The following is a 21,715-nucleotide window of genomic DNA, read 5'->3' as shown; positions in this document are numbered from 1 at the left end:
ACACTATCAACAGTCAAAATTGTCGTGCTTTTTTTCCTTTCTTGAATGGAACGTAGTTTTATTGATGGCACCACTTGTGTAGGATGGAATTTACAATATTTTAGTATTCTGTTCCCGATTGCATTCTTGAATACTTGAATAGTTTTGTATGGTATTCATTTGGGTGAGGTGATGTGTTTGTAAAACAAAATTTTCACTAGTTGTATTAAGTAAATTTTCTGGGTTAGAGTTTGAATTTTTTGGAAGTATTGATACATACGAGTTTGTTTAAGTGATTTGTTTAATTTGGTAATATTGTGTATTTGACATGGCTGCTAATAATTTCATGGAAGTGAAATTAAATTAACAAGGTGTGTTTGGAGCAGTGCAAGGTAGCTACTTAGTGATTTGTATTGGCTTTTACTTTTTTATATAGAACTTTCTATAAAGCGTGTAATGTGCATAAACAATTTTAATCCAATGATTATGCATGGTATTTGACTTAGAATTCACTTTCCTTTCGTTGTGGTTGTTGTTGTCATTTTAAGTTCATGCTCGTACTTACATCTTGTAACGATATTATATTCCGTCAAATTAGAATTGTACAAGGTATAATAACATAATAATATTTTTACCAAAGCCTATAATTGCAGCATATCTTTTGTTTTGTTTTGTTATAGATAAATTGTATGCATTATGTTTTCCAAGAAAAAGAAGAAGCCACTAATTTCTCCACCAAGTAATTTTGAACACCGAGTTCATACAGGATTTGACAAAAGAGAAGGAAAGTTTGTTGGTCTCCCACTTCAATGGGCTTCCCTCGTTGGCAATAATCAGGTAAACCTAGTAGTAATAACCAACTCTTGTAAGAAAATATTCTATAAGTTTTATCCCAGCTCAGAATGAATAAAAAAAGCTATATAAGATGACTTCATTTATTTTATTATAATAAAACTAGTTTTAATTCTTAAATATACAGGTCTATTTTATATAAAAATAATGCATTTTTGTATTAATTGAACTGTATCTATTTTGTTTGCCAATCATCTGTGAGGAATGTTGCAGAAATTGTTCTGAAGTCATGAAATATTATATTATTATCTTAATTATACTTAAAAAAAACTAAATACTTCGTTCTTGTATTCCTGACATTATTAACCTTTGCCTATCATTTCTGTTTAGATATTAAAATCCACGAATAGGCCACTGCCTTTAGTTGACCCCTCCGAGATTACACCCACCGAGATATTAGATTTGAAGACTATTGTAAGGGGTGAACATCGCTCATCCTCAGTAGCTGCTTTGTCAAGGCCTGTTTCTGCAAACCCATTAACACAAAATGGTGTTGTTTTGCCGAAAACATCTAATGTTGCTAGATCAAATTCACTCAGGAGCATGAGCCCACCAAGAATTAGGAGAGATCTCCGTAATCAGCCAAACATTCCTCCATCAGTGCCAGAAGAGTCTCCTCCTGTCCCTCCAGCTCCTCAACAGTACCCAACTCTAAGACGGGAACAAAGTAATTATGCCTTGAATAAGCCTGTCTCTGACTCGCCTGTTGAGTGGTCTCACTCACACGAAGCCACTGTGAGACCAGTGACTGAAATAAATGACAATCAACTGGCAGCTATGACGTACCAAAATATACAGAACGCTAATGGACCATATCAACACAATCACCCTCAACCCCAAATGGTTCAAGGCATGCAGCATGGTATGAATGGAAATAACAATGTTGGTGAGTTACAGACAATTTTTTTAAATTCTAATATATATAGAAAACATGTAAAGGCTTCTTTAAAATGAGGGCATATTTTATGTGGAAAAGATAAGGATTTAAGCAACCTTATTGTGCTTAGTATTTAAAAATAATCATGCAAATAACATAATAGATACAATATATAACAAACTTACTAATTAACAATACAAGTATGTTTCAAATGATACATTGTATCCCACTTACAATAGGCTATTTGACTGTTTTTTAGAATCCATTTTATATTATTTAGTAGAAGATATTTGCTGAAAAATAACATATTCAAAATTCCATATTTAAAAAGCTAGTAAAAACGCTACTTGGACAATATGGCGCTGCAATGTGGTTGGTGACGTCACTTTCCTGTATTTTAATGTGTGGTACATATAGTAGAAAAGCATTGTTTACAAGAAAGTGACTTCATCATAAGCCCGGTCAATCAGAAGCGTTTTGTGTCATGTGACAAATGTTTGAATAAATGCATTTTTATTTATGGATTTTTGAATAAATTAAGTATTATTTTCAACTATTGTTAGTAAATAACCATTTTTAACTCATAATATACACTGATTACAAAAATTTACAATTTTATTTTTCGCATTGTCAAATAGCCTATTATGGATTTTTTTAATCCTAACGTAATCATTGAAGTTGTTATATTGTGCGATAATTAATATACTTTAAAAATGTTAATAATGAGATAAATCTTCAAATATATGTTAATTATTCAATATGACTCACAGTATGCTAAGCAAGTTATAAACTTATGATAATCTTAATATGCTGTTGTATAAATTTTCATCTACATATTACATATACATACCTTACGGTTTAAACATGGCTCATCATAGATAGACATATTAACAAACTATTTAATTTCAAATATAGAACAGTTTGTGGACTCAAAACCACATTTGAAAGGTAATGGCATACTTAATTTTATATAAAAAATTTCATGCTAAAATTCTTAAACTATGTATATTATATCTTATTTGTATTTAAGTTATGAAAGTAAGTCTTGATAAATAAATATCTTAATCTAATTTAAAAGCTCATAATATATGCAGTACAGCAGATCACGAATAAGTTTTTTTTTTTTTTGTTTTCAGGTGACACATATCCAAATACGGTACGACACCAACAGCCGGGCCCATTAGTCACGCCGCATGTACCCATCACCGAATCGAAGCACGAATTGCGTTTAACGCATGAACAGGTAATGATTAATTTATGTTTTCCATGTACTCGAACGATTAATTTAATTGCTTTAATTGTTTGACTGACTACACTGAACATTTAAATGTGTAATAAAAATTGATAATATTGCACAAAACAGTATATTTGCGAATTTATTGTTAACTATTTGTTACCCGCGGATTCGCTCGTATTTTAGGGATTGGTTGTCATGTGTTAGGCAAATAAGTAGCCTATGTGTGTTATTGGGGTCGAAGTTTGCTTCATACCGAATTTCATCAAATTTGGTTCAGTGGTTTGGTAGTGAAAGAGTGACAAACAGAGTTACTTTCACGTTTATAATATTAGTAAATATAATATTTTCTAAAAGTGAAAATGCTTTCATAAATCTTTAGGCCATGCATAAGAATAAAGGAATATCAATACACATAATTTGTTCAATAACTTATTTTCTGTATGTGCTAGAATGTTATGATAAGGTATAAAGTAATTTATCGTTTGAATTTTTTCATTGAATGACATGTCTTGACCCTTTTGCGGTCTTTAAACGTTATCTCAGCTGAAATGTACTAAAAAAAATCAAAACCAGAAATATTCGTGTTGCGATAACGTAGTACAATGCTGTCTTATCTTGGCAGAATATAAATACTAATATCTTTACATAGTACAAAACAAAATAGCTGTCTGTCCCTTATTTGTCTTTTAAAGATCTAAGCATATTTTAGATCTTACAATTACTCAACGGATTTTGATGCGGCTTTTTTTAATATATTGAGTGATTCGAGAGGATGATCTTTGCATATAATATGTACAATAAGATAAAGAAATACTGATATTTTTTGAAGTTTGTAATATGATGTCATAAATAGACAAATTCTTTAGAATATTTAGTATCAGCATTGTCGCTAGTAATACATATTTGGAGTAAATACGAAATCATTTGTTTTCATGTATCATGGTACGGTTTGACGTTATATATTTTTTTCCGAAATGCAAAATGTTAAAGATGAACTAGGACAAATGTGAAGTACATTGACATATTCTCTTTGAAGCTCCGTCCTGAAAACTTTCTTTATGATAGAACTCCCGGGGCTATAGATCGTGACCTCGTTGATCCTTAGGTCGCTCTATATCGTGTATAAAAACCGTTTTTGTGAAAGAAGCTGTATTTTACATATGTATTTCATATTCCTGTTTATTATTAGAAAAAAATAAATACTTATATAAAAATATATAATAACTTTACATTATTCTGTCTCATATAGTTCCGAGCTGCCCTTCGCCTTGTGGTGAGTGAAGGTGACCCTCGGGAAACGCTGACCGGCTTCAGTAAGATCGGTAAAGGCAGTACAGGAGTTGTCTGCGCCGCTACGGACACGAGAACACGACGAAGGGTTGCAGTCAAGATGATGAACCTCACGAACCAACATCGAAGAGAACTTCTATTCAATGAAGTAGTAAGTACATCTCCAACACATAATGTTGTCTTATATTTGCGCGATTATTATACATGGAAATAAAACTAGTTATAACGGATTTTAATCGCGTATATTAATTATTTTTTGTCATCCCGACGTTTCGAGCACTTTACAGCGTTCGTGGTCACCCTATTAAATTAAATTTAAAATCCGTTATAACTAGTTTTATTTCAATACATCTTCATCATTTGGACATTGTCTAGTAACAGCCTGTAAATTTTCCCACTGCTGGGATAAGGCCTCCTCTTCCATTAAGGAGAGGGTTTTGGAATATATTCCACCACGTTGTTCCAATGCGTGTTGGTGGATTGCACATGTGGCATAATTTCGATGAAAATAAGACACATGCAGGTTTCCTCAAGATTTGAACCCGCAATCATCAGTTAAGATGCGCTTGTTCTAACCACTGGGCCATCCCACTGGGTCATTGAACATTGTCTATGAAATGTAAATTTAAAAATAGTTTTTTACTTGCAGAAAACTGTTCATATAAATAAAATATTTAGTAACTGACTCATCGAATAAAAATGTGGTTATGATCTACTTAAAATTTAGTATAGCTGGAGTATCTATGAATTTGCACTATGAAGATGTTCACTAGACAGAACTTAAGGGTACATTCACACATTCTCGACTCTACATAAATTATAAATAAAAAGTACATCATGATTAGGAGCATAAATATATTACTACTAATACTTTTGACTAAAGTACCTTAAAAAAATAAAAATTCTATGTATAAAACGTTATTAATTTAAACAGGTTATTATGCGAGATTATCCACATCCGAATATAGTGGAGACGCACGCGTCTTACTTAGTGGGGGATGAACTGTGGGTAGTTATGGAATACATGGCTGGAGCCTCACTTACACAGATAGTGACACACGCAAGGATGGATCCAGAACAGATAGCCACTGTCTGCAAACAGTGCTTGAAGGTAAGCATAACCTACCTCTTTAGATCAAGAAGGCTCTTTAAGATGATATTTACCAAATTAAAGTTGATGTATCATATTACCAATCTAATAAAAAATAATAAAATTGGAGTGTCTGTTTGTAACTCTATGCATATGAATGTATACACTGTACTTATACCAAAATAACATTTTTTACAATTTTTGTCTGTCTGCCTGTTTGTTCCGGCTAATCTCTGGAAAGGCTAGACTGATTTTGATGGGACTTTTACTGACAGATAACTGATATACTAATGAGTAACTTAGGCTACAATTACAACGCGTAAAAGTTCGCGGGCACAGCTAGTTTCTAATGTTTTACGATTGAGTTCTAATGTGAGTTTTGAATTTTTCTTAACATAGTAACTCCATAGGAAAGATTTTTGTATGTTCAGACTATTTTAGTTTAATAATTTTATTCAATATTTCTTTTGCAGGCATTGGCATTCTTGCACAGTCAAGGTGTCATTCATCGGGATATCAAATCGGATTCAATACTCATGACCGAAGATGGAAGAGTGAAGTTGTCTGACTTTGGCTTCTGTGCTCAAGTATCACAGGTACAAAATGTTTTTTAACCTAGAAATCTCTTATATAATAATACTTATATCAATATTTTATTAGATTTAATAATCTAATAATGTATATAAGAAATTTATATTGACAAATATGTAAATGTGACCATCAATCAAGAAATTATTTTAATAAATATTATTGTTCTAACAATATTTTACAAACTCAGTAACTACTGTTTTGCTCTATTTGAATTATATATGTATTTTAATTTAATTCAATCAAGCCATGATCAATTGTATATGATAAGAATATAGGTCCAATGTATAAAAGGTAGTTATTAAGTAAATATTTGTAAATATTTTTAAATATTTGATTTGATATATGAATGATGAATAGTTGACTAGTGATAATCATCTATAAAGTTGTTCAAATATAGTAGGATTCTTAATATTGCAGTCAGTTGCTGAAAAATTCCTTCAAATAGTTCAGTAGTAATAAGCAGTCTTAAATACTTTTAGCTAAAGATAAGTAAACATAGGTTATTAAAGTTTCTGATGTAAAGCAATTATTCTTTTACAATTTCAGGAGTTACCAAAACGTAAATCGTTAGTCGGTACACCGTACTGGATGTCTCCCGAGGTGGTACTACGTCTGCCCTATGGTCCCGAAGTCGACATTTGGTCTCTCGGAATAATGCTAATAGAAATGGTGGATGGTGAACCACCATTCTTCAACGAACCACCGCTACAGGTATGTATTGATTTAGATTGTCAGGTGCTAAAATAAAAAGGAAAAATAATGTTCTCTTAAATATACGCGATTATTACTACATTTAAATAAAACTAGTTATTACGGATTTTAATCGCTTATATTAATTATTTTGGACATCCCGACGTTTCGAGCACTTTACAGCGTTCGTGGTCACAGGTAGACTACCCGTGACCACGAACGCTAAATCCGTAATAACTAGTTTTATTTAAAAAAGGAAACATGTCGAGCAGAAAGTAAATTAGCCTCTAAATGTCCTCCGGGAATAGATCTCCTCTACCTTAGAGAAGGCTGCAGCTTGTTCCGCTGCATTAGTTCAATGTTGGTTGGTTTCAAACGTGACAGTACTTTAGTGAAACTTTACATTAGACATGTAGGTTTCCTCACGACTTTTTTATTCAGGATGAGTTGGAGGAAAACAAAAATTAAGCTTTAAAAAATATTTGTCGCAATATCGACTCCTTAGAACGGGAGCACTTTTCATTGGACATGTAGGTTTCCTCACGACTTTTTAGGTCACTTAGTCAGGATGAGTTGGACGAAAACAAAAATTAAGATTTAAAAAATATTTGTCGCAATATCGACTCCTTGGAACGGGAGCCCTAATTGTGATATGTGCTTGTGCAGGCCATGCGGCGCATCCGCGACATGCCGCCGCCGCGGCCGCGCGGCGCGGCGCGCTGCCCGCCCGACCTGCTGTCGTTCCTGGAGTGCGCGCTGGTGCGCGATCCGGCGCAGCGCCACTCGGCGGCGCGCCTGCTGCACCACCCCTTCCTGCGCCGCGCCGGCCCGCCCGCGCTGCTCGTGCCGCTCATGCCGCGCTCCGACTGACCGCGCACTCGCTACACGTACGTATAGCATTTCAGTACCAATGAAACATGCTCTGTATCTGCTATGTCATTTTTTTTTTTTTTTTTTTTTCCCTGATTTTTTCCCAATAAATAAATCTTGTCTTAGGTTAGGTTAGGTTAGGTTTCGTGGGGTGGGGGGAGTACGTCGTCGTCGGGACGTACTTCTCCCCTAATTGCAGCCTGGCTGAGTTCGAGACCTATCTCGGCTTGGTCAGAGCTGCGGTGGCCAGGCAGTCGCCGAAACCGTTAATGGTTCTCGGCGACTTAAACGCGAAGTCCCTGACCCTAACCCTGTCACGAATCCGCGAGGGAGGGCCGTCCAGGTGTGGGCCCTGCTCTCCAACCTGTCCCTTCTCAACAGGGGACAGGTTCTCACCTGCGTTCGCCATCACGGGGGTTCTGTGGTGGACGTATCGTTCGCCACTCCTGTCGTAGCACGCAGAGTGGTTGACTGGAGAGTGGAGGAGGAGGTGGAGACTCTATCGGATCACCGGTACATCCGATTTGAGATCTCTACCTCTCACAGGCCGGCGGAACCCCAGAGGGTGCCGATCACGCTGCCGAGGTGGTCTCTCGGCCAGGTCGATCGAGAGCTGGTAACGGAGGCCGCAATCGTGCAGCGGTGGGGTTCCGCAGGGAGGAGGGAGGGCGCCAGCGCAGAGGAGCTGGCAGGCCGCATACGCAGTTCTCTCAAGGAAGTCTGCGATGCGGCCATGCCTCGGACCCGGCGCAGAGTTCCGCGCCGGCACGTATACTGGTGGTCGCCCGAAATCGCCGACCTTCGGGCGACGTGCTGTCGGGCACGGAGAGCCTACGTCCGCTGTCGAATACGCAACGGCCTTGACAGGGATCTGGAGGGACAGTTGCTGGACGCTTATCGCCAGTTGAAAAAAGAGCTGCAGCTGGCGATACGCAAGGCCAAGAAGAAGGCCAGGGAGGAGCTTCTGGCGGGTCTCAATCGAGACCCGTGGGCGCCCGTACCGCGGTGTACGCGGGAAGTTCCGCACCCAAGGCGCCCCCGTCACCGAGACGATGCCGCCGGAACTCCTCCTTCGCCTGGTTGGGGAACTCTTCCCCCATCCAGGCGAGCACGTCCCTCCGCAGATGGCCTTGATGGGCTTGAGGGTCTCCATATCCAAAACGGAGGCCCTCCTCTTTCATGGTCCACGGAAAGGTCCCCCACGAGGGGCGAGTATCACCGTCCAGGGGACGGTGATCAAGGTGCAGGCCCAGATGAAGTATTTGGGCCTGATCCTGGACGGACGATGGAGCTTCGGGCAGCATTTTGTTCATCTCGGCCCGAGGCTCATCAACGCCGCCGCCGCTCTTGGTCGCCTCCTTCCGAATATGGGGGGGCCGGGGTCTGATGCCCCGATCTGGATAGACGCCCTCACCGCTAAAAATCAGGCCCTGCTGCGAAAGCCGCAGAGGGTCATAGCGGTGAGAGGCATCAGAGGGTACCGTACGGTGTCGTGGACTGCGGCGACACTTCTCGCGGGTGATCCGCCCTGGGAGCTCCAGGCGGAGGTGCTCGCGGAAGTGTACCGGTTCCGGGTCGAGGCGAGGGACCGCGGCGACCGTCCAGGGTCGGCGGAGATCGGGCGGATCAGGGCTCTAGCCCAGCAAGCCCTGATCGCCCGATGGCAGGAGGATCTGGGGTCTCCCACGGCGGGCCTGGTGACAGTGGGGGCGATCCGTCCCCACTTGAGTCGCTGGGTCGAGAGGAAGCACGGCACACTGTCGTACAGAATGACGCAGGTACTTACCGGACACGGGTGCTTCGGTAAGTACCTGCACGGGATAGCGCGGCGGGAGGAGTCACCCTCCTGCCACGAGTGTGGTGCGCCAGTGGACACGGCGTACCACACCCTGTACGAGTGTGCTGCGTGGGGGCCCCAGAGGCACACCCTTACGGCGACTATGGGCGGAGACCTCTCGCTGCCGAGCGTTATCAACACCATGCTCGGTAGCGAGATGTGCTGGTCGGAGATGCGCTCCTTCTGCGAAAGTGTCATGTCGCAGAAAGAAGCAGCGGAGCGAGAGCGGGAAAAGAATGCCGACCGTCAGGGCGTCACGGTAGCATGCGTAAGCGATCCCGTGGCGTCCGCCGAAAGACGGAGAGGGTACCGCTGGTTTTTTAGTGGGTAAACCCGGTGTGCTTGAGCCGTTCAGGGCTCCGGGGAGTCCCACACACCCCCCCACTTTCCATCACGTGGGGGAAGCGCATAATGCGTTTTTCCAGCGAGAAAAAAAAAAAAAAGGTTAGGTTAGGTTAGGTTTCATTACCTATGAAATATGCTCTGTATCTGCTGTGTCATTTTTTTTGTTATTGTCTTTTTTCTGATTATTTCCCAATAAATAAATCTTGTCTTAGGTTAGGTTAGGTTTTATTACCTATGAAACATGCTCTGTATCTGCTATGTCATTTTTTTTGTTATTGTCTTTTTTTCTGATTTTTTCAAAAATAATCTGTAGTTTATATAACTAAATATTAAATTAATTTTTTTTCAGGATACAGATTTTGACAAGATTATATTATCTCGAAATTTATACGAAGAAAACGAAATTTGTAGAACGAATGAGAGGAGTATTTTATGCAAGACTTTTATCTTTTAAATAGTTGCATGATATATGATGTGTCATTCCAAAAACGATAGACAAAAGGTATGTTGAATTTACCCCAGTGACAGTCATTCCACCTCTTAGCGCTATAGTAACTAATATTTTCCTTGTATGGTTGATTAATATTATCGCTAGTGTAACTTATTGCCTTTAATGTTAGTGATAATCATATCTTTCCACCCCGTCCATAAGTAACTATTTTGTATACATTATAGTACAATGCATACAAATTATATTAACAAAATCAATTTACACTTTTACCCTGTAATTATAAATTAAGTATTTAATCATATTGTATGTTTGAATGATTGTAGTATGGTGACTGAATCAGAGCTTAAATAAAATATGTTATGACAGTATTATATCCAATTAAAATTGGCTAATAAATTTGTACTTATTTGACTTTTATTATACTGATGTTAAATCTTATGAATTGATAATCGACATTATAAAATGGTGTATGTGGGTTAAATATTATTATCAATTGTAGTGCAAATATTTAAAATTAAGTTGTTATTAATGTATATTAATCATTTTCGTTACAACTAAACATTCCATGATATCTGACACAGACTGAAGATTGTATAAACAATTGAATACAATTGTGTGGATATGATTGTGCACCATTATTGCTTTGTTACTGAAAATATTTCATGCCATATATATATTTAATTTGATATTAAGAAAAAATTCTATGAGATTATGCTAGAGCATTTGTATTGTTTTTATCGGAAGGAAATAAATCTAAAACATTGTTTTGATTTATTAGAAGATAAAAAAGCTCTTGTGTTGATATCTCTATGATCTAGGCACAGTGGTCACAAAACTACTACACATAAATGTATGAAATGTAAGTCTTATTACAAATAAAACTCATGTTCTCTCATACTTTAGTTTAGGATAAAGTTTTATCCCATACAATATGCCTTGTGTGTGTTTGTTTTTATCACATACTAATTGTCTCACTGATATGACTTTCTATATTGTATCGTAATAAAATCAATATTATAATACATTTATAGTTGTCTTTCTATAGAGCATTGAATAATGTAAAGTACCATTTAAATTTTCTTTCTTTAACACATTGCATATTATATGAGATAATATTTTGAAACATTATACAATGAAGATGCATTCGAAAGTTTTCTTTATAGATAACGTTAAAGTAGGCAGCTAGATGTAGTAATTATTATTTTTATTTGTACTTAAATGTGGCATACTTGTTGTTCAACCTCAATCCGCCTTCATTTATATCAACAATTTCATAAAATTGCAATGCATTTCAAAAATATTCTATTTAATATATGCATAAGATATAACGAGATACATATTAAAAACTGAAAAAAAAAATTTAGAATTTCTACACCTTACTAGTACCTCAGTGCCGACAAGAATGTTTTAGACATTGTTTTTGTTGCCTTAAGTAGATATAAGTGCCTTAACAAAGCCTAAATAGTTCATTATAAGCACGTATTGCACTTGTTGTTTGTTATTTAATAATATAGATGTCTTAAAGTGTGATGTATCGAACATATAATGTCTCTTGAAAATAAATCAATCATAGACATTGTAAGAAAGATAATTGGTGACAAAAGTTTATGATTACAATGTATAATAATAATTATTATTCATTTTCAACATAAATATAGAGATTGGTATGCGATTTTTGACAATTATCGTAGTTGACATTAAAACATTATTAAATTATGTCTAGCGAATGCTACAGTTGTAAATATGAAACCAAATCGAAAAAAAAAACGACTTAAAATTCAATTTAATGAAACGTTTACAACATTCAGTAGTTGGAGCGTTTATTGTTTCATCACAAACTACTTTCATCATTCTCAAGTGACAAATTAGAAGACTAATTATTCATAACTATGTGTATCAATTTTCATAAGGTATATGCCAAATATATTGTATTATCACATCGTTAAATAAGAACTGTTACAAAATAAAGATTTTGAAAAACTTTTGTTGTATTTTATTACTTACTACTATTTAAATGATTATGTAAAAGTATTCTTATATTTATATTTACATCACATAATAACTACAATAAAATATAAATAAAAAATATGCCCAAGTTCAGCAAATAAATGTGTTTTAACTTAAAGCCGACAAATTTATAGTTTTAGATTTTTATATAAGTGACTATTATTTCTCAAAATTATTACATGGATACCCTACATTTTATTTTCATTCATGGGAAAATGCCTAGGAGATTTATTTATTTTATATCTCATATGCTCAAAATCATTAAATCAAGAAAGAGTACCTGCAGGTTGTTAGGTATAATTAACGCAAACATTCATTCTGGAGAAATAGTTATTTTCTGTTGTGATCTGGGTGACTTAACAAGAGCTCTTTGAATAATTCCTATTAGATTTGGTTACAGTATTGTTTTGGCGTTACCTGAAGTATGGATTGTGAACTTTAGTCTTATAATTCACATTTACTATATCAAGAAACAAAATAAAATAATATTTCATTGTGGTAAATTTGCTAATATTAATTAGGAGAAAATGCATTGACTTCCAACGCCTGTGTCGTATTTATCCGACCGTAGTGATGAAACATAATGTTAGAATTTATAAGATATGGAATATTTATTAACAAAAATATTGTATTAAATACCAAGTTATTTAATAAAAAAGCATATTAAGTTATTGTTATTTAATAACGTGTTGTTTTTACTCTCTGTAAATGTATATTTTTCTAAGCAATTAGCGATTTAGTTATTTCTGTATGGACAACTATAAATGCAAATTCCCATCCCTATACTGTGTTCATTTTGCTAATAAAGCCAGCGCCTGTGTCGGATAAACACGACCGTTCATGACGTCACAACCGAGTTGAACCGTATGGAACTTTCAATTAGTGTTGCGCGTGTTTTTGTAATAGTTTTATATTCCTGCTTTAATTACCATGACGACAGCTGAATAATTAATACGGATTCGAAATTTCGAAACGAAGGTGATGACGATGACGAATTTGTGTCAAACGAAGATTTTAATATTGATGCATAGTAATTATAATTTTTATTAATTTTTTTTGTCTTATTTCAACTGAGGTAGGGGTGTTCGGCAATGCGCTTGAGGTTCTTTTAGTTTTTAGTGTTAAAAGCTACGGTTGTCACTTACCATCAGGTGAGCCCTACGCTTGTTTGTTGACTTAGTTGTATAAAAAATATAATAATAATTGTAATGTATCATTTTTTAAATTTTCATTCTGTAGTGGAGTATACTATAGTAGGTAAGTATGTATGTAGTTGTTGGTTAACCAAGCTCGTAAATACAATATAAATAATTATAGCGAAATATCGACATCGACATCGAAAAATTTACCTACAACTCTATTTGTTGTAGGTATTATTTATTGTTAAATTTGCCGGGCGCTGGGGCACACCAATTGATAAAAAGTCTGGCGGTGAAAGGGTTAAATAAAAGTATAAACATAATATTACAAGTTTATTTTTTAATCAATTACATCAAAATATTACAATTAAATACTTATTTGTAGAATTCATATTCACACTCATCTTTCTTGATATTGTTCTTATAACCCTTTTCAAAGTCCTTCGGAAGCACAATGTATCTAGAACAAACATGATATTACATTAATTAGAATTAATACAAGTTTTAACAATATGTAATAAAACAAAAAATTAAAAGTTCTACAGATAGGGAATATGCTGTGTTCTTGTTTAAAACTAATTAATCAATCACTACGTCAAAGATGTTGCATGTACAATAACAGCTGCATTCTCTGTTTCTTTGCTCTTCTTATTTGATAGCAAGGCTTAATATGCTATCAATAGAAAGGCATCTGAAACTTGTAGCTGTTACTGTATTCTTTGAGATATCTGCTCAACATTTAAAGCACCACCAGGAAGGTAGGCCAAGAATTTGGAATTAACATCCTAGAACATCCTAGTAATGATTAAAATCACAGAATATGAGGATCCAATCAACATTCCACTATGTATAAATATCATAATCATTATATCATATGACATATGTTATAAACATTATACAGAGCATAAAATTAATTTCAAAAATAAAAGTGATGATTGTAAAGAGACAACCAGGTTTGACTACTAATAAAAACAAAATAAATATTGTGAAATTAATAAAATATTAACTTTTCATTTGATAAAAGCATTAGAAATAACATGTACCTGTTTTCCCTTACGGCGTGCATACCGGCCTCCTGGCAGATCGCGTTGATGTCGGCACCTGACACACGTTCCGGACGCGCCACAAACTCCTCTAAGTCTACTTCTTCAGACAGATTCATCTTGGCCGTTATAGTTGAGAAAATTAGACGTTTCTGACGCCTGATAACAATAATGTAGTTTAAAGATTGTTTTCTGATTAAGTGATGTATAATTTTTAAAAAGTTTTGATATAAATAATGTTTAATACCTGTCAGGGAGAGGAAATTCAATTTTCCTATCAAGACGACCAGGTCTGAGCAGGGCTGGATCTAGAGTGTCAGCACGATTGGTAGCCATGATAACCTGAATATTTAAAAAAATATATAGCAAATATTATCTTATAGTTTTGATTTTTCCGAGATTCAACTCACTTTGACATTAGTAGTTTGGTCAAAACCATCCATTTGATTAAGTAACTCCAGCAAGATTCTTTGAACTTCCCTGTCAGCACCAGTCTGTGCATCAAATCTGGAAGAATTATGATGTAGAATTATAACATCATGTAATGCATACTGTTTTACTGTGTCAACAATTACAAATTAATCTACCTCTTAGTAGCAATGGCATCAATTTCATCAATGAAAATGATAGCAGGGCTGTTTTCCTTTGCGAGACGGAATACGTCACGTACCATACGCGGACCCTCGCCTAAATATTTCTGTACAAACTCAGATCCTACCACACGTATGAATGCAGCTGTAAAAAAGAATATAGAAAGTTTTACTAGAGAAATATCAAGTAAAGCAGTTATTTGATTATGAAGGAATGACATCACAAAGAAGGGTAAGAATATGCAGCTAAGTAATATTTATTTGCGTAAAAATCATCATTAACATATAACAATTGATCATTTATGTTTTACCGCTACATTTAAAAGTAAGTAGAAAGAAAGCATAAATTAATATGAAGTATTTTAGCAATATTATTTCTGTCTTGTAAGACAATTAAAATCAATAAATTAATAATTAGTATTATAAAATTTCATAATGATTATTATGTTTTAAAGCATATTAAGTATTTTGAACTGATATGTTTGATTTTGTGTGTGAATGACATTATGTACTAGAAGATTAGTAGTAGTTACCTGTAGTGTGATGAGCAACAGCCTTTGCTAACATGGTTTTACCACATCCTGGAGGACCGTACATGAGAACACCCCGGGGTGGCTCAATACCAATTTGCCTGTAAAGCTCTACGTGAGTAAGCGGCAGTTCAACAGCCTCACGGATTTCCTGCTTTTGAGTGTCCATACCTCCAATATCTGAGTACTGGACATCTGGTTTCTCATCTATAAATTACAAATATTTACAATTAAGAAATTTGTATTTAAAACAATTATTGATAATTTGAAATAATCTTTGTGAAAAAAATTGGAAGTTTATTGTTAAATTGTTCATCTTTGTAAATTATAATAATAGCTTAAACAAAGAAGATATAGATATATTCTTCATTTTATATTATTGTAACTGTGCTTGTGTCTTAAGACTTTCTCATTATTATTAATGGAATACATACCTGCTTGCAGCATAGAAATGGAGCTATCGGCTTCTGGAGGCAAGACATCTACCAGTGCATTGGAATGTTTGTGCAGAGCCACTGATGCCGAAGGCTTTAACAATTCTCTGTCTATTGTAGACAGAATCCGGACATAGTAATTTGAACCGGTGGTACTTCCAACTGTAAAAAATAATTATAATGTAAAAACATATTTAAGAATGTTACACTACAAGATACATTAAATATCCCATGTTATATATGATTTGAAATTACAGATCAAAATATTATTTTGGACTGTCCAAAAGTTTTGCAGTTACAACTTCTAATGTTAAATTAGTAATAAATAGTGAAAGAGAAAATTATAAGGTAACATTTGGACTGTATTTGAGGCTATTACCATAGAGAAAATAAAAGCCTTAAAAAACACAACAATACTACCTACCCAGACAGGCTTTCATCAAGCTGTACTACTAAGAAAAGCTTATAGTTTGGGAAAAAGAAAAAAATATATATTTAAAAGTGAATGTACCAATTCCAGTATTTTGATCGACTGCTTCAAGGAACTGTCCAATCACAAGTGGAACAGATTGAATTCTTTTGACCTCCTCTTGGGCATGTAGATATTCTTTTTTCAGATTCCTTTGTTCATCTTTTATGTATTCTTCTTGTACTTCCAAAAACTCTAACATGCGTTGCAATTTCTGCAATCCATCAATATAATTAATATTTAACAAGACGAATAAGTAACAACATCGTAAAGTCGTGTATGATATAGTATAATAATAAAAATATTTCTGTAAGTCTTATTTTTACATTATTATGTGTATTATTAAGTTGTTATTTTTTGTAGTTATTTTACTTCTTTAATATTAACACTCAGGATGAATTAGAATAGATATAATAAGACATAGAATTAATTTCATTTTAATAACACAAAAGAGGCAATTGATTCTATTCAAAATTACTAAGTTACCTTATATTTAGTATATAGATCTTCGGATTCCAATTCTTCAAAGGATTGGGGGCCAGCAAATGAAAGTCCTTTTGTGTCGGTGACTTGGTCATCCTACAAAAATAATATTGAAATTACACGATATACACTACGCGTTACACGATATACTTTTCAATATTGCTATATACCTTTTCAGGGAGTACGATGCCAATCTCTTCCATTTTATTATTAACTACTCTGGACCAACGAAATCGAATAGTGTTTTGAGTTTTGACTTTACAGCAGATATATTTTAATTGTCAAAATATTACGCCGTCATGGTGTTACTGTCAATAGTCATTATACCCACAGATAATTTTCTGTTAAATCTGTCACAGACTATATATAATAGATCTATTGAGAAAATAGATAATTTATTGTTTACTGTTAACTGAATACTTAGTTAAAATATTATCTATGGTTTATTTTAGCCGGTGAACGTGATCATTTTAAGATGGGGGAATGATATTTTTTACAGTAATTATTAATAATAGAATATTATCAAGTCCGGCGGTTAATATTTGTTGCCAGTACATATTTTTTCATAATTTTAACATGAACATAAAGGTTTTTAAGAAAGGTTTTACATTTTATTATGATACTATTTTTTGATGTCAGAATGTCATGTTAGTAATTTTAGATACTTAAGATGATAAACCTTTTACAGAGTGCCATAAGCCGTTACATTTTGAAATGTGTGAAAGACAGATTGCAAAATTTCTGATACATTCTGTATATATTTTATTGAGTATATATATAAAGTTAGAAACCGAATAGTAGGCTCTCTTTGCCGAATAGTCGCCGACTACGAAAGCAGCCGAAGTCCTGGGAGACTGCTTTGGTGCATCTGTTCCCTAAATGGGGCAATCGCACAGGCCCCTCCAATTATAGGCTTATATAGCCATCACCTCCTTGTTCTCCAAGTGGAGCCAATTATAAACTGCCAGCTTCTGCGGTACCGTAGGGGTCTGTCAGCCCGTGATCTTCTAGCTTACCTTACTCACAGATGGGCGGAAGCAGTTGAGAGCAAGGGGGAGGCATTGGTGGCCAGTTTGGACATAGTCAAGGCTTTCGATTGCGTATGACACAAAGTTCCCTTCCTACGGGATTTCCGGGAAATTATGCAATTGGATCACCAGCTTTTTAGCAGACCAGAGCATTAAATACGTAATCTATGGTGCATGTTCTGATTCAAAATTCGTCAATGTTGGTGTTCCACAAGCCTGCGTTCTATCACCAACTCTGTTTTTTCTGCATTTCAATGACTTGTTGCAAATCGGTAACATTCACTGCTATGCAGACGAGAACACCGTAGATACCTCATACACCGGCCGGGCTAATATTTCTCCGGAAAACGTCGAAGAAATACGTAAAAAATTGTGTCTGAAATCTTGTCTCCATTAAACAAAGTCTCGGACTGGGGCCGGCTAAACTTAGACCACTTTAATCCCAAAACATTGCAAATTTGCACGTTAACCTCTAAAAAAATACGTTTTGTCGTATCTTTACGATTTTTGAATATTCCGATAGCCGCCACCGCTAATATCTGAATACTTGGTGTAGATATTTCGAGCCTCTTTCAGTTCCGCAGTCAATTGAAACGCAAAGCCAAATTGGCATAAAAAAAGCTCGATGTGCTCAGCAAGGCAAGACAGTATTTCATGTCAGCCCATCGACTAAGACTATACAAGGTGCAAATTCTGCCCCACATGGAATACTGCTCTCACCCTTGTGCTCCTCAGTACCAGCTTCTTCCATTTGACCCTTCCGATCGAGCCCTTTCCGACCTGCTTGATCCTTTCATTGTACGTAGATATGTGCGATCACTCTGCACCTTCTACAGATTTTTTCACGGGGAAAGTTCGGATTAATCTACTGAATTTCACCTTCGGACATATTTTCAAAAATTAAAGTGTCACCTGCACCACCTTGATGTCCGAAAATCTACAATATCGCTTTTTTAAGACATTTTGCGCGATTTTTAAGACTTTTTCTGACTCGCACAACCATTCTGTGGAACCAGCTTCGCCGGCAGTATTTCCGAACCGATACGACTTTGGAACCTTAAAAAAAGAGCGTACTTCTTCCTTAAAGGCCGGCAACGCACCTACAAACTCCCCGGTGTTGAAAATGTTTATAGGCAGTGGTAATCACTATCCATAAAATAAAAAAAAATCCGTCGGTTGTATTTTAAATAAATTTCTATAAATTATGTAACATTTTGATATATTTATGCTCATTTTGAAATAAACCTGGTACTTTTTATTTCTGGAGCTCGAACCCTCCCCGAAATGAAATCCTGGCTACGGTCATGGAAACGACTACCGTCCTCAATCAAAATCTATTGACTTTGTGGAGTCGATCCGTAGATATTATAATTTAACCCTCACTCTTCGAGTGAATACAGAAAGTGAATATCGCAGTTTCTTTAAAAAAAATGTTATTCTCGATTCTACTCTGGCCTCATGACCCTAATTGGTCTGGCGAGTACAATTAGGGTCCATATACAACTTTTAGATTGAAGAACAACAAAAGTGGTTCCAATTTTTAAAAACGCCATTAATATAAATGCTTGCTATATTTGCAAAAAAAAATATCGATGCATTACTTTGTATAATCTTCAAAGCAATTTAAGTAATAGGTTGGGGAAAAAGTTTCTTCGTGTTTTATATGAAAATTCATAAAGTTTTTTTATAGTTTATTTACATTTGACTAAAGTAAGTAGGTGCCATTTTCTTCCATAACTTTTTGCCATCTTGTTGGTAGTGACATGTACCCATTGCTGTAAAAATTTTGGGGCTTCTGATCGAAAAACTGCGACAAGTGGTTTTGGCAGTCCTCTCGTGATGTTAACCTGACACTGCCTAATGAATTCTGCAGAGACCGAAACAGATGAAAATCTGAAGGTGCAAGGTCAGGACTATACGGCGGATGCATTAATACCTCCCAGCCAAACTCTCGTAATTTTTGTTGAGTGGCTAAAGATGTGTGAGGTCTAGCGTTGTCATGGTGAAAAACCCCTTTTGTTGATCAATTCTGGCCGCTTTCTCTCAATTTCTTGCTTCAATCTCATCAATTGTTCGCAATACAGTTCTGAATCGATTGTCCTGCCGGGCGGTAACAGCTCATAATGAATGATGCCCTTCCAATCCCACCATACACACAGCATTATCTTGTTGCGAGTTAATCCGGGTTTTGCCACAGTCTGTGAAGCTTGACCGGCCTTTGACCACGATCTTTTTCGCACGTTCTTGTCGTATGTGATCCACTTTTCATCACCAGTTATCAGCTTCTTCAAAAATGGTTCAGTTTCATTACGTCGTAATAAAGAATCACAAATGAGTACACGGTTCATTAGGTTTCTTTCAGTGAGTTCATGAGGCACCCATATATCGAGCTTTTTTGTGTACCCAGCTTTATTCAAATGAGTCAAAACCGTTTTGTGGTCAATTGCCAGTTCTTCAGCTACATCGTAACTACTAATATGCCGATCTTGCTCCACTTTTTCAAAAATGGCATCAATTTTGTCCGTAACAGGGCGACCAGAGCGAGATGCATCTTTGATATCAAAATTTCCGGCTTGAAAACGCTTAAACCAAACTTGCGCTACTCTCACAGATACTGCATTAGGTCCATAAACATCACAAATTTTTTTCGCGGCTTGAGTTGCATTTTTACCTTTTTTATAGTAAAATTTTAAAATGTATCGAATTTCTTCTTTAGATTCACTCATTTTAACAACAACTACAACAAATGAAAATCACACAAATTCATAATTTGAATTTGGAAGTGCCTTCTTTAAAATTAAAACTTTTTAATGATACCAAAACCAGCCAGATACAAATGGAGATTTTATTACAAGTTCATACATACTATATGCGAAAAGACTTTTTCCCCAACCTAATATTAAACTATTTAAAAAACCGAAAGTTATTGTCAAATTGGGTCTGCTCAGTTTTAATAAAATGGCCTTTTTTAATTAAAAATGGAAACAATATATCTATTGTTTTTTTCAGGTTCGTTTAATAATTGTCATTGGTATTTCAAAATGGATTGTAGAATTATCCAAGAATAAATAACTGAAAACTCTATAATGATTATCTTATGTATATTTTCTTTATTTATTATTAATAAATTGTTAAATGCTATAAACTAAGATTTGCTCTTTGCTTCTGTCTTTATCTCCGATTACTTACATTTAATCACTTTACTGATTTCAATACAGAGTTTAGAAAGAGCCATTAACGAAGAAGATTTGTGTCCATAATTTCTAAATAATTTGTAATAAATATTTGTATTTATTACTGATTAATCAATTGGTCAAATCAAATAGCTTCTGTTGATAAATGTTACACATTTCCGTCCCTTTCCACGAATCTACTTCTACAGATTGCAGGAAAGCGAGAGGAAAGATATTTACGATTCATAAATTTCATATGAATTTATACTATACTGGAATAAATTGTCAGACATATTCATATAAAGCAAGCATAAAGCATCGTGACGCAATTTACTCAATGGAATGCAACCGATACCAAAAATACTTAGGAAGAAAGACGAAATACAAATAAAAAGGGTACATCACTAAAAAGGCTGAAGGTGAATGCGGAAAATCGTTAAACAAATTAATACTTTATTATTATTTATATTATTATTAAAATAAATATATTCCTCCAAAATGATCTACTTTGGGGATGAACAAAACACTAATCAAGTTTGCCGCAAGTAATTGAAGATATACTTGAGCTATGTAGTTCTGATTCGCGTTCGTTGAATGATTATAATGATAATTTGAACACGTAGATTTGTAAAACAGTACAATTTATATTATGAATATATTGTGTATTTTTTATTTTCATGGATGGATAAATGTTTAAAATAAAATAAATC

The 21,715-nt window shown here is 35.3% G+C and overlaps 2 protein-coding genes across 3 annotated transcripts; one reads left to right on the top strand and one right to left on the bottom strand.

The window, feature by feature from the left end:
• The first annotated feature begins 28 nt into the window (after nucleotides 1-28).
• Nucleotides 29-10,969, top strand: LOC124535941 (serine/threonine-protein kinase PAK mbt). 2 transcript variants are annotated; one of them, XM_047112357.1, is made up of 10 exons: nucleotides 29-371; nucleotides 660-816; nucleotides 1,162-1,717; nucleotides 2,845-2,951; nucleotides 4,195-4,386; nucleotides 5,170-5,346; nucleotides 5,799-5,921; nucleotides 6,463-6,627; nucleotides 7,273-7,489; nucleotides 10,008-10,969. In XM_047112357.1, the coding sequence occupies exons 2-9, from the start codon at nucleotides 676-678 to the stop codon at nucleotides 7,474-7,476; spliced, it is 1,665 nt and encodes a 554-aa protein (XP_046968313.1). In that variant the 5' UTR covers nucleotides 29-371; nucleotides 660-675; the 3' UTR covers nucleotides 7,477-7,489; nucleotides 10,008-10,969. The 2 variants fall into 2 exon arrangements, with proteins under 2 accessions (XP_046968313.1, XP_046968312.1); XM_047112356.1 differs by having other exon boundaries at nucleotides 7,273-7,493.
• Nucleotides 10,970-13,575: 2,606 nt separating this feature from the next.
• LOC124535777 (26S proteasome regulatory subunit 6B) lies at nucleotides 13,576-17,135 on the bottom strand. Its single transcript, XM_047112107.1, has 10 exons — nucleotides 16,975-17,135; nucleotides 16,808-16,900; nucleotides 16,364-16,535; nucleotides 15,853-16,014; nucleotides 15,422-15,625; nucleotides 14,886-15,033; nucleotides 14,709-14,805; nucleotides 14,546-14,640; nucleotides 14,299-14,457; nucleotides 13,576-13,715 (listed from the first exon to the last, which is right to left on the bottom strand). Exons 1-10 carry the CDS (start codon nucleotides 17,005-17,007, stop codon nucleotides 13,631-13,633), a joined length of 1,248 nt encoding a protein of 415 aa, XP_046968063.1. The 5' UTR covers nucleotides 17,008-17,135; the 3' UTR covers nucleotides 13,576-13,630.
• Nucleotides 17,136-21,715: the final 4,580 nt, after the last annotated feature.

The sequence above is a fragment of the Vanessa cardui genome, chromosome 15 (assembly GCF_905220365.1).
Source record: "Vanessa cardui chromosome 15, ilVanCard2.1, whole genome shotgun sequence".
Classification (NCBI taxonomy): domain Eukaryota; kingdom Metazoa; phylum Arthropoda; class Insecta; order Lepidoptera; family Nymphalidae; genus Vanessa; species Vanessa cardui.
Note: the sequence above shows the minus strand (reverse complement) of the source record. Positions and strands in the feature narration are given on the sequence as shown.